Below are 13,767 nucleotides of genomic sequence, written 5' to 3'. Positions count from 1 at the left end.
TTTTTTTTTTTTTTTTTTTTTTTTTTTTTTTTTTTTTTGGATGGTTGAATGAGGCCAGCAAGTCCAGCGTCCAACATTAAGGCAACAATGGAATCTAAGTGGTGCATGTAGTAGCCTTTGGACATCTAGTCCTGTTTAAAGAATGAAGCTTATTTAAAAATAAGTGGATATACATGAAAATGTACAGTAGTCATTTTGTTGATAAACACTTTAATCATGATGAATTTGATGTTTCTATTATGTTCATAAAACTTGTCATGCATTTATTATTTATCTATTGCAGCGGTTAGCAAATACCTCACCGGGAAGTACTATTTCTAGAAGCAGTCCCAAATGTAGTGGTGGACAGTCTCCTCTGAACCCGCGTTATGACAGGTAAGCCAGATTTGCTTCTACTAAGTTTAAAAAGACTAGGTCATCACAAATGTCTTAGAAGATCAAATACTGTTAAACAAAAGAGAAAATAATTCTTCCTGATTTAGAAGAAATACGTAGCAATAGCACAAGATCCATAGTGTGGTGAATTCAACAGCAATGTTTTCAATGACATCAGCAAGTTCAGGAAAATTTTATTCAGTGGTAATGGTGAGTGGTGAATGGAGAATTCAGACAACCTGTTGATGTTTTTAGTTTAAGTCTAAATGTCCCCTCCTTCCTCTGTTACATATGTAACAAATATTGCTACTGGTCAGAGCATCTTTGGGTTCACACCTATTGAATGAAAGTCCTTGAATCATAGAATCATAGAATCGCTCAGGTTGGAAAAGACCTTCAAGATCATCAAGTCTAACCGCAGCCTAACCAAACTACCCTACCTCTAACAAATCATCTAACTAAATCATGTTCCTGAGCACCATAGCCAGAAAATTTTAAAATACATCCAAGGCTGGTGACTCAACCATCTCTCTGGGGAGCCTGTTCCAGTGCTTAACAACCCTTTCTGTAAAGAAGTTCTTCCTGATATCCAACCTAAACCTTCCCTTGTGCAATGGGAGGCCTTTTCCCTTTGTCCTGTCACCTGTCACTAGTGGGAGGAGACCAACCCTGCTCTCACTGCAATCACCATTCAGGTGTTTGAAGAGAACAATAGGGTCTCCCCTCAGCCTCCTTTTCCCCAGACTAAATAGCCCCAGTTTCTTCAGTCGCTCCTTGCAGGGCACTTTCTCCAAGTGCTTCACTAGCTTTGTTGCCATTCTTTGATGAGATCATATTCAGGTCATTGTAGAGGCTCTCTCTGATATATCACAGAGCTCTGGATTCAACTTCGAGTGCTTTAGATCATGCTATTTTGTGAAATTTTTATTTCATTTTTGTTATTTGAAATAACTGGAAATGCCATTAAGAATTTGTGTCCATATTCAATTCATAAATTCTTTTACCTTATTCTTTTTGTGTTACTTCAAACCCTACACTGATAGTAGCCTGTATTTTATGTTTTTCCAGTGAGACAAAAATCTTTAGTAGGGATTAAGTTGGCTTCTGCTTTGCAGTAATAATATGCACATTTGTTCAGAAGTGCTATTCTACTGTCTCTGTGTGTTTGCAGGCTATAAAATTTTGCTTGTAACAAATTGATTCCTTTTGCTAAATGCGGATAATACCTGTTTCCCTCTGTTGAGAAACTTTGAGAGATGCAATCATATCAAAGTTGTATATTAGATTGAATAATTCTCTGAAGTTGGGGAAAAATTAACTAAAATCTCTCTGGATGTTTAGAATATACAATCACAGAATATCCAAGTTGGAAGGGATCCATCAATTCCAACCCCAGGCTCCACAGAGGACTATTCAAACACCAATAATCTTTCACATGTGACAGCTCTGGGCCATGCCCACTACCCTGGGCAGGCTGTTCCATGCCCACTTCCGTTCCGCAGAACTTGTTCCTAACCCCCAGCTGCCCTCCCCTCACGCATCTCCATCGGCTCCATCAGCAGAGCTCAGCGCTGCCCCTCCGCTCCCTGTGAGGAGCTTCAGCTGCCATCAGGCCTTCCCTCAGCTCCTCTGCTCTGGGCTGAGCACACCCAGAGACCTCAGCTGCTCAGAATCATGGAATCACAGAACTGTAGGGGTTAAAAGGGGCCTCTGGTGATCATCCAGTCCAAATGATATGATGCTAACTTAAACCAATATGAAATAGGAATTTCCTCCCTTCCTCGGCAACCAAAGTACACAGCTCCTCACACGCTGTGCCATCAGACTCTTCTGCATTTCTGTGGCCCTCCTTTGGACCCTCTCTAATAGCATCTTGTGTTGTGGCACCCAAAGCTGCATCCAGCTTGTGAGGCTACACAGCACAGAGCAGAATGGGGCAACCACTTTCCTCACCCGGCGCATTTGGTCCTGATGTGCAGATCTGGCTACGAGGGCTCACTGTTGGCTCACATTCAAGTTGCAACCAACCAGAACACAATAATTCCTTTTTTCAGTGCTGTTCTCTAGCCCCTCACTCCACAGTCTGCACATAGAGCCAGGGCTGCCCCATTCTAGATGCCCAACACTTGCTCTTTCTCATGCCGAGAGTCACCACCCTCAAATTTGTCCAGATCTTCCTGCAAGGCCTTTCTACCCCCAAGGAATTCAGTGCTCCTACCAGCTTAGCACCATCCACAAATCTACTTATTACAACTTCCATATTTTTATTGGAATCAACATTAAAGAGAACTGGCCTTAAAATGGAGCCCTTTATAATCCCATTGGTGACAAGCGGGGCAACTCTCAGGCCATAGCCTCTCCTCACCCAATACAGCCTAGTTCTGGTTGTCATGGGACAGATGCCATTGCCATGGCCTGCCAATCGCTATAAATACAGGGACCCTGACAACAGAACACCACTTGCTGAAAAACTTGTGGTGAGGAAGCACAGGCTTGAGATTAGGAGCTCCTTAGATAGACCCTTCCCTCCCACTGTGGGAACTTTGTCTTCTAGAGAGCAGCAGCGAGCCTGAGCCAATGGAAGTAGACCCACCAGAAAGTGCTGTTAAGCCCATAGACGTGGACCTACCTCCAGAGGATGAACTGATAGATCCAGCTCCATAAGGCCCGAGCAAGCATTATGCTTGTCTGAAGACATCGCTATATCCATTGGCAGCGCAGCAGGCGTTCTCGATTTCCATCTCGACATTGAAGAGTCACCATTCGCCAGAGAGTCCCTGGGCCCCTGCTGCTCTCTAGAACTCCTTCTTCCCTACCCCCATCCTCGTTCTTCCTCAAGACCTCTCACTTAGTTTAGTAGTGTCCTTCCAGGCTACTTTAGAAGAGAGTTTATGTGGTAGGAATAAAACTTAATGGCTATGATTAGGCATGTTATTAGAAATGATTTAGTAGTGTCAAAAGACAAAAAGAGACGCGTCTCAAAATCTGCTAGTTTTCAATAGATTGTCACCTGATAGCAGATTATCATTTTGAAATATTGATTTGTATTCAAACATCTTATAAGTGATTTACATTAGTAAGTACCTTTTTTCTTCTTTAGCTGTGCAATGCACCTAGATCTAACTTGCTTGAAGTGCATATGAAGATCCTAGTAATGAATCCCTGCTTCAGGGAGGCTGAAAATTCACTAATAAAGGCTTTTATTTCAGTGAATGTCTAACAAGCTTATAGCATGCACCCTTCATTTGTATTTCACTGATTTGCTATAGGCTAGCAGGTAGGTGAATATTTTGTTGGAAAACAAAACAAAACAAAACAAAACAAAAACAAGCAAAACCAAAATAATTGTGAAAGAAAATTTATTTGTTCTGTTGTTTTTATTTTGCAATGTTTGCTTTGTAGGTCATCTCCATCTTGTGTGGATGAAGATTATGATTCTTTAGCCCTTTGTGACCCAATGCAAAGAATAAACTGTGAAGTTGACAGCTTACCTGAGAGCTGTTTTGACAGTGGTTTGTCCACCCTGAGAGATTCAAACGAGTATGATTCAGAGGTGGAATACAGGCATCAAAGAATTTCTCAAAGACCACAGTGTATGCAAGAAAACTATGGCGGTGATGCTTCTGATACAGATGTAAGTATTAACTGCCTCACTAGGAAGCAGCTTGGAGGCAAGAATGAGATGGATATTTGCCGATTGACCATATAGAACAGAGTATGTGGGTTATATGTGGGTTTTTTTTGTTTGTTTAATAAGCTTTGAAATTATTGCCTTTTTTTCATCAAGAGTGGCCTTGAACACCTCCAGGGTAGGGTCATTCAGAACTTTTTTGGGCAGGCTGTTCCAGTGCTTCACACCTTTTCTCCAAGTGAAGGATTTCTTCTAACATCTAACCTAAACTTCCCCTTTTTCAGGTTAAATTCCTTCCCCTTGTCCTATCACTATATACCTGTGTGAAAGGCTAATCCCCCTCCTGTTTCTAAGCTTCTTTCAAGAACTGAGCAATCTCAGTGAGATCTTCCTGGAGTCTTGTCCAAGTGAAACAATCCTGGTTCCCTCAACCTTTCATAGCAGAGGCGCACCAGTCCTCTAATTATCTTTGTGGCCTTCCTCTTGACCCTCTCCAACAGCTCCACATCCTTCCTGTGCTGGGGACCCCAGGCACAGTGTTCCAGATGGGGCCTCACAAGGGCAGAACAGAGATAGACAATCACCTCCCTCTCCCTGCTGGCCACCCTTCTTTTGATGCAGCTCAGGATACCATTGGCCTCCCAGGCTGCAAGTGCACCCTGCTTGCACATTTAAAATTTTTCATCTACCAGAACCCTGAAGTCCTTGGCAGGGCTGCTATCAAGGAGTTCATCTCCCAGTCTGTACTTGTATCTAAGATTGCCCCAATTCTTGCACTTGGCTTTATTGAACATCATTAAATTCTCGTGATCCCACTCTTCAAGCCTGTCTACATTCCTCTGAATGGCATCCCTGTCTTCTGTTGTATTTGCTGCACCACTCAGTGTCATCAGCAAAATTACTGAGGATACACAATCTCACGGTCTAAGTCATTGATAAAAATCTTGAAAAGCACTGGTCCCAAGACAGAACCCTGAGGGGTGCTGCTCGTGACTGGTTTTCCAACTGGATATAGAGAAATTGATAACAACTCTGCCTACAAGCATCCAGCCAATTCTTTATCCGCTTAGTAGTCCACCCTTCAAATCCATCTCTCTCCAATCTAAAGACACGACTTCATGTAAGACTGTGTCAAAGGTCTTGCATAAGTTCAGGCAGTCTACATCAGTTGCCTTTCCTTTGTCCATCAATGCCATCACTCCATAGTGGAAGGCCAGAGAAGTTTGTGGAACCAAGAACTTCATGTTCAGAATTTGCTAGTGTCTTCACGGTGCAAAAAGGAACATGTAGAAGAATACTGAAATGCATCCTCTATATGAGTTGTCCTTTGAACTTGCTGTTGAAGTAGTTATTAGTGTTATTTATTCGGTTTAGAGAGTATGTGACTTAAGACAGCTGTTTAAATTCTCACAAGGAAGAAGAGAAAAATCAAAGTTTCAGCCGGAATTGCACAGTTGAATTAGGTTTGTTATTTAATCCAAACTGCTAAAAAAAAGGTTTCAATCAGTTTTAGCTGTATCATTGCAAGCAGAAAGCGTATTTTTGCACTGAACTTAACATGTTGACTTATACTTTCAGGTTCCTGAGATCAGGGATGAAGAAACGTACAGTCCTGATAACAGCAGTACAATATTAGACTGGAAATCCTCAAGACCAGTAAGTCGAAGCAGCTCAGTTGCTTCAACAAGGAAATACATATCTGCTCTGACTCCTCAGGTAACCAGTTCTCTAGGAAAAAAAACAAAACAACAAAACAAAAAAAACCAAGCAAACAAAAAATGAACTGTATTTTAGTTTTATATGAGATTAATCAGGTGTTTGTTTTTTTTTTTTCTTTTCCTTTTTTTTTTTTTTTTTTTTTTTTTTTTTCAGTCAGATGCAACAGAATGTACTCCAAAATATCCAAGTTCAGAGAAGGCTTACAAGATTGTTCTTGCTGGAGATGCAGCAGTGGGAAAATCTAGTTTCCTTATGAGACTTTGCAAGAATGAATTTAGAGGCAATACCAGTGCAACCCTTGGTACTGTTGTTGTTCTTCTTAAATACTAATTGAATATTACTATTGTTATACAAAGGTAGTGGATGAAAAGATTACCTCCTATGATTGCTGGGTTTTATCTAAGTATACCAGCAGTCTTCAGATGATGAGAATTAAAGCATAGAACTGACAAACTGGTATTTGGAGTGGATAATGGGATAGAACTCTGATCTAGTCATTCTTTGTGAAGCCCAAAGTCTATTGCTGAACAAATCAAAGTACCAATAAAGGGAGTTTCAATGTAATGAACTTAGAATTTATGTCCAGGCTTTTTCACAGTATTTGTGGGCATCTGGTCTTCTCATTCTTTAGTCTTGCACAATATTCTTTGATCTTGTATTGTTCTTTATCTCCATTTCTTCAAAATGTCATTGAAGCTGGAGGGATTTCTGACTGGCTTATTGTGTATATTTTTCTAGCTGCCAGATGACAAACTTGACTTACTGTTTCCAAAGACTGAATTCTGCTTTCTAATCTAGTCATAGTTGTGTATTTGTTTTACTGACTCAAACTTAGGATTTTTGTTATATTTTTGTTATAATTTATTTTTCCCTTTGTTGGGATTTGAAATAAAGTCTGTCTTATAAAATATTTTCACTTATAGGAGAATTTTGCAAAATGAAGCACAGATGGAACTTGTTTGTTGATCATAATGCTAAATTTGTATCAATGTTTCTGGGAAAATATCTGGTTCTAATATTCCTTTAAATGTTTTTCTAAAGACAAATTAAATATGTATTTCTATATTCAGGGGATTATTGCAGTTCAGCGCTATATGAGTGGATCTGTCGATCTAGTACAAGCCACGTAGTTTGAGATAGCTGCTATATGCTCTTATATGCAGCATAACTTTCTGTGGATTTTTTTAAGGTTGTTGATGTTTTTTCTCAGACTATATAAATTATGCTTTTCAGGTGTCGATTTTCAAATGAAAAGGTTAATTGTTGATGGAGAACCTACAGTGCTACAATTATGGGACACAGCTGGGCAGGAGAGGTTGGTGACTGCCTGCAACTTAAGTCATTTCAGTGTTTCTGTTTTTTTCTAAGTTAAATTTGGATTTTTTTCATCTAGATTTTTATCTTGTTCCTATGTTTGTTCTTACAGATCTGCCTGTCTGATGGTTTATATTTGAGATTACTAAGTATGCAACTAAAGTTCTTCAATTTTCTACGTAGAATTTTCACGAAATCTTATATCACTTACTTGTAGAGCCATTACTTTATTGACATCTAGGGCTCATTACAAGTTTAATCTAAGATTTTGGAAGTCATAGAATCATAGAATCACCAAGGTTAGAAAAGACCTCTCTGATCATCGAGTCCTACTGTCTACATATCACCAATATTTTCCACTAAACCATGTCCCTCAGTGCAACATCTAAATATTTCTTGGAAACCTCCTGGATCAGTGACTCCACCACCTCCTGGGCAGCCCTGGGAGTGCCTGACCACTCTCAGAGAAGAAGTACTTCTTAATATCCCACCTGAACTACCTCTGGTGTAACTTGAGTCCATTCCCTCTAGTCCTATTGCTAGTTACATGGGAGAAGAGGCCAACTCCCACCTCACTACAACCTCCCTTCAGGTAGTTGTAGAGGGCAATAAGGTCACCCCTGAGTCTCCTCTTCTGCAGATGAGATAATCCCATCTCCTCGAGCTGCTTCACGTCAGGCTTGTGCTCCAGACTCTTCTCTGGTGTCACTGCCCTCTGAACATGCTCCAGGGTCTCAGTGTCTTTCCTGTAGTGAGAGGCCCAAAACTGAACGCAGTACTTGAAGTGCGACCTCAGCAGTGCTGAGTTCAGAGGGATGCTCTTTCTGATAGAAGCCAGGATGCCATTGGCCTTCTTGGCCACTTAGACACACTGCTGGCTCATGTTCAGCTGAGCATCAACCAATACCCCTAGATCCATTTCCTCTACACTGTCTTCCAGCCACTCTTCCCCAAGCCTGTAGCATTGCTTGGGGTTGTTGTGGCTAAGTGCAGGACCTGCACTTGATCTTGTTGAGCTTTATTTCGCTGGCCTCAGCCCAGCAATCCAACCTGTTCAGATCCCTCATTAGGGCCTTCCTGCCTGAGGCAGATCAGTACTTCCTGCTGACTTGATGTCATCTGCAAACTTTTTGAGGGTGCACTCAGTGCCCTCACCCAGGTCATCAGTAAGATACTGAACAGGACAAATCCACATCATTTTTATCTGTTCAGTGGCAAAGCTCTGTACTGGTCTGTGTATATTTACTTTTACCTAAAAGAGTGCTTATGAGACATAGGAAGTTGGAGACACATTTATTCTCCTCCCACGTAATAAATCTGTGAAGAATATTTTAATGTGTAATGTAATTACCTAGTTGTTGTACAGTTGCTAAGTAGACTCTCCTATGTTAAAAGATGATTATAACTGTTGAATTAATTCCTGGAGTTAATTCCTGGAAGTTTACTGCTTCATATTTTTTTCAAATGTAGCAGAGTAATCCACTCTGCTACACTCTGCAGTGTAACTCCTTAGCCTTACACAAGTCTTTCTTTTCCCTTGAAAGATTCCGAAGTATTGCTAAATCGTACTTCAGAAGAGCAGATGGTGTCTTACTCTTATATGATGTAACATGTGAAAAAAGCTTTCTTAATGTGCGAGAATGGGTTGATATGATTGGGGTAAGTATCTTAAATATCTGCAACTTTAAAACTATGTTTCATTGCTCTAATGTCTGACTGTCTGAAAAAAGAAGGTATGGAAATTTTATTCTTTGCTTTAGAATTCCAGAGACCTTTTAGATTGTTTTGTTTAATAGGTAAAACTTGTGTAACTCAGGAATTAGCCAAACTGCAGTCTCCTGTGTAAGTGCAAACTAAATTTTAATATATAGTATATTCTGATATGCTTAGTGTAAAATGAAAGCAGTTTTAATATGAAAGATCATCACTGTTCCCATTCACTTCCTTTTGGAAGAAACATGAGAGCCCATTTCAGATACCTTCCTGTGGATGGCTTGACTATTCCTTGGAGCTCCTGCATTTTAAATCAGTATATTAAATTCTTTAAACTAGCTATTCTCCAGCTGAAATTTTCAGTATTTTTATCTGCTACTACTTGCTTATTTTAATACAAATTTGTATTTGATGAAAAGAATTTTTCTATTGTGCCACAGTTGTTTAATTGGAGGGAAAATGTAAGCAAAATTCCTCTTCTTAAGGCATTTTTTTTTTTTTTAATTGTAAAATAGAAGTTGATCTCTCTTCCCACAGTAGTTTTATCATAAAGCATTTAGATATGATAACTATTTCTGCTAGAACATTAAATTCATGGTTGTGTAACAGAATTTATGAGTATGGATGCATATCTCTGCAGGCTGATGTTTAAACTGGCTTCTTGAAGTATGTACTCTCTCTGAACAGTTATGTAACATAAAATGATGTGTTTTTTGGTAGCACATAGGAATTTTTGTGGGAAGGAAGTCACTATGACATGATGCTAGCTAACTTTTTTTATTCTGAGAATTTTAGCAATAAGGAAAAGAAATTTCTTTACAGGATGCAACTCATGAGAATATTCCAATTATGATGGTAGGAAACAAAGCAGATCTTCGCCAAGCGGTTACAGAACAAGGGCAAAAATGTGTACCTATAAGCTATGGAGAAAAGCTGGCTATGGTAAGAACAATGACTATCTTTTCAGTATAAAATGGTTTTTATAACTTAATCTTGAAACTCTGTGAATAACTTGTAAACAAAAGTCCTTTACTGGTCACTTGTTCAGATCTAGTTATTAGGATTCATGAACAATTTTCATGAAAGCTTCTTTTCTTCTGATGGTGCTTGCTGAGCTAAATTTTGGCTCAGTGCAGCTAAGCTGAACTTTTTTATTTTCTGGGATATTCTTCTCAGCCTTCATGTTTCTAAGGTGAATGGACCAGGAGACAAAGTTTTTTAACCTCCAAATAGAATTTTGCCACTGAAATGAAGCACATTAGTAGGCAGATGAGAATCTTAACCTCGCTTAGAATCATATAATATGTTGAGTTCTAAGGACCCACAAGGATTATCAAATCCGTCTCCTGCCTCCACATCTAATCATCCAAAATTCAAACTGTATTTCTGAGAGCATTGTCCAAATTTTTCTAGAATTCTGGGAGGATTGGTGCCATGACCACTGTAAACGGGAATCTTTTCCAATTGCTGTGGTTTCATCCAGATGGACAGCTGAATTCACAATTACTCTTGAAGGAAGTGGGAAGGAGCAAATATGATGGAAAAAGAAGGCTTATGTCTTGAGATAAGGATAATTTAACTAAAGGGAAAATAAGGAAAAAAATCAACCTTGCAAAAGCCATGCAGAAGCAGAGACTGAGAGTGAGCACACTTCTTCTGTATTTCCCATTAGTAAGCAGTTTCTGACCATGTCTTGGGAAGCAGGGCCTCCATATAAATAGCAGTTTTTTAGGAGAACTGATTTTTTTCATAAGAAGAAGTCCCCTCTGACCTGCCCTTCTTTTTTCCCCCCTTTTCCTCATTTTATTGCTGAGGATGACATATGGTATGGTATGACATATTCTTCTACTTTGTTTGGATCAGCTGTCCTCAACTTAATGGTTTTGCTTGGAGTAATTTGGAGATAGTCTTAATGCTGTGCCAGTGTTGTTCAGCAATAATAAAACATTGGTGTGATATCAACACTCTTCTTGCTACAAATTTAGAGCACAATGCAGTGTGGGCTGCTGTGCGGAAGGTTAACTCCGTCTCATCCAGACCAAATACACCAATATGAACTTCATGTGATGTAGTTCCATGCCATTCCCTTGGATTCTGTCTGTGTCACACAGAGCAGAGCTCAATGCTTCCTCTCCTCTCCCTGTGAAGAGCTGCAGCTACGTTCAGGCCTCCCCTCAGCCTGCCCTGCTCTGGGCTGAACACACACGCAAGGACCTCAGCCACTTCAAATAGTTCTTCTCTAGACTCTTCGCCATCTTGCTGTTCTTCTAAATTGCTCGTACAATTTATTGTAGGACAGGTAGCATGGCTGATAATTATGGTTGATAATTACGGAATCATGTTTCTGGTTAAGCTGTAGGTTGAGCTAGAATACTGGAATGATGCAGATTATGAGTGGGTAACGGGGCTGAATTCAGTACCCTGTCCTAGCAACTCTTTCTATTTTGGAGTCTTCTGGACAAAAAGATTGAATTTAGACATTGAGCTTATTATATGTTTTTAACTCAGTTTGCTAATTCAGAATATACTAAATATAAAATAAGTTACTAATTATGTATTAATATAACTAAATATTGCTGTTACAGCAAAAATTGCATTTAAAAAGCAATTTGTTTCTTCTGTACTGAGGTGAATATATTGGAGAATGAGGAATACCAAAGGAAATATTGTTCATTTAAATATAAATATCCAAATCAGATCGATTTCAGATGAGTTGGCTTAACATCTTATTTTTCTCTCACAGACTTACAATGCTCTATTCTGTGAAACAAGTGCTAAAGATGGATCTAATATTGTAGAAGCAGTTCTTCATCTTGCTCGGTAAGTAGTAATGTTTCTGTTTTCAATATATTTTATAAAATAGATATTATATATAAATTTACGTATAAAGACATGCATGTACATATTTAAAATTGTCCCAACATCAAGTTCAACAAATTAAATTAGAAAAGGAATGCTATGTTGATTCTATAGAGACGTGCAAAGCAGGTTTTATTCTCAGTGTAGTCAGTGGTTTTGCTTACAAATGTTACATAGTTGTCTTATTTATCGATATTTGAATTAGAACTTAGTTATGGATCTAACAATTTTAAAACTTGGTGAATGAATAATACGTTTAATGGTAGATGGATTTACTTTCTTAATTCTTTCACATACATAGATCAATTTCTAATACTTATAATTATGCATATAAGTAACTCTTAATTCTGTCATATCTATTAACACATGTTCAGTTTTATTCCTGATCATTCTAATCTCACATATTTTCTTGATGTCACTTTCTCTAAATTATTTAAAAGACAGAACTCTGCATTACATCCATTTAGCAATGTGGTATTTCTGTGAAGAATGTGAATCAAACATTACACTTTTACAACTTTTCCAAACTGTTCTGTGCTACAGTGTTTTGAAAGGCTGGCAGTAAGAAATCCTCAAGCTCAGATTTCTCAGTTTTAGTCATCGAAATCAAGGCTACAATTTTGACTATATTCATTTTGTTTTTTGACTTACTCATGCTCATGCTTGACTTACTCATGTGCTCATTCTTACTCATCAAACATTATGACATTTGGTCAGTATTTATTTATTCAGTGTTAAAACATGGCCTGAATAAAAGTACTGGCTTTTTGGAGAGCATAATTGCTGCTTCACGTTTGGTCTTCAAGAACACATGTATTTCAAGAAAACAACTCAACTGGAGATGCTGCATGAGCACAGGTGTTTTGTTTTTCTGTTAATGTCAAGATTAATTGCTGATTTAAATGACTAATTTCCAGGAACCTGTGACTTAATAAATTAGAGAGCATACTTAACAGTTACATAATTTTAATTACAGTTGGAAAATTCTCTCTAATATTTAAACATGATATATTTGTTTAACTGCCTCAAGGATAAAAATGTTTTGGCAGTTGCAGCATTTCTTTTCAGAACCTCCAATTTTTTTTTTTCTTTGGTAGGTTCATAGTTCCTTAAATGCTTTGGAGATCACCTAAACTCTTAGTCTGGAATGGTTGGCTGCAATTTCTTGAATTTAGTAATACTTATACTTTGAAACATTTCATTTTGAAGTAAAAAAAAATTCTTAAAAAACATATCATTAGAGCAGATAGTCCTCCAGACTAACCTGTTACTTCTTTGTAGGATTCGTTTCTCCTATTATTTGTTTTGTTGAATAATATGATGCTCTGAATTTAAAATTCTCCCACCTTCATGAATTTATTCTACTGATACAAGGAGAACTTAAATATATGTATATGTACATATATATATAATGCATATACATATACATGTTAGCAAGAAATTCTAGAACTTGCTTTTGAGTTTCTAGGAGGCCTCATCACAGTGGCCCTGTAAAGATACAGAATTTCTCATACGTACACAACTTTTAAGTCTGTGTACAAGATATTCAGTTTGTGTTTTTCCTCTGAGGATGAAATCATACTTGAAATTGCAGTTGTTTAGTTTTTTTCTTTTTTTTTTTTTTTTTTTTTTTATTTTCAGCTTTGAATGTAACCTTTTATAGTAATATACTGAAGCAAAAACATTAAAGAAAAATGAGCAATAGAAAATAAAAGGGAAAAAAGAACATTGTGGAGTTCTTACATATCAGAAACCATATGTACAGTGATTTGTATGGAAATATTGATTCAATTTCCTGAATGAAATCTTAGAAGACATGTTGATTCTGTGGACTAAAAATTGCAATAATATTTTCCTGGGAGTTAGGTGATGTTGAATTGTGTAAGATATACTGAAAGAAACAAAATAGTAAACTTGGACTTGAATAAGAGTACATTAATTAACTGCATTTTTATTGTGTGGCTGTTTTTTTTCTCTTTTTTTCACAGTGAAGTGAGAAAACGAAGTGATAATCAAGATGATACGAGGTCGGTAACTAACCTGGCTGGGACGCCTGTCAAAAAATCAGCACTTATGAAAAACTGCTGCAATGTTTAAGTCACAGACACTTTTCCTGGCATAAGAAATTTGTATATTAAAAAAAAAAAAAAAAAAAA

At 37.9% G+C, this 13,767-nt stretch overlaps 1 protein-coding gene across 1 annotated transcript in view; it reads left to right on the top strand.

The window, feature by feature from the left end:
- The window catches only part of RASEF (RAS and EF-hand domain containing), a 23,510-nt gene extending 9,787 nt beyond the window's left edge, over positions 1-13,723 (top strand). The window contains exons 8-16 of the mRNA XM_042877472.1: positions 284-375; positions 3,778-4,009; positions 5,585-5,722; positions 5,879-6,026; positions 6,959-7,040; positions 8,584-8,698; positions 9,575-9,694; positions 11,496-11,572; positions 13,600-13,723. Coding sequence (XP_042733406.1) covers positions 284-375; positions 3,778-4,009; positions 5,585-5,722; positions 5,879-6,026; positions 6,959-7,040; positions 8,584-8,698; positions 9,575-9,694; positions 11,496-11,572; positions 13,600-13,708 — 1,113 coding nt within the window. The 3' untranslated portion in view covers positions 13,709-13,723. The remainder of the gene's footprint in view (positions 1-283; positions 376-3,777; positions 4,010-5,584; positions 5,723-5,878; positions 6,027-6,958; positions 7,041-8,583; positions 8,699-9,574; positions 9,695-11,495; positions 11,573-13,599) is intronic.
- Positions 13,724-13,767: the final 44 nt, after the last annotated feature.

The sequence above is a fragment of the Lagopus leucura genome, unplaced genomic scaffold (genome assembly GCF_019238085.1).
Source record: "Lagopus leucura isolate 7727_CA_CO unplaced genomic scaffold, USGS_WTPT01 Super-Scaffold_100018, whole genome shotgun sequence".
Lineage (NCBI taxonomy): Eukaryota > Metazoa > Chordata > Aves > Galliformes > Phasianidae > Lagopus > Lagopus leucura.
This window is presented reverse-complemented; position numbering and strand designations above follow the sequence as displayed.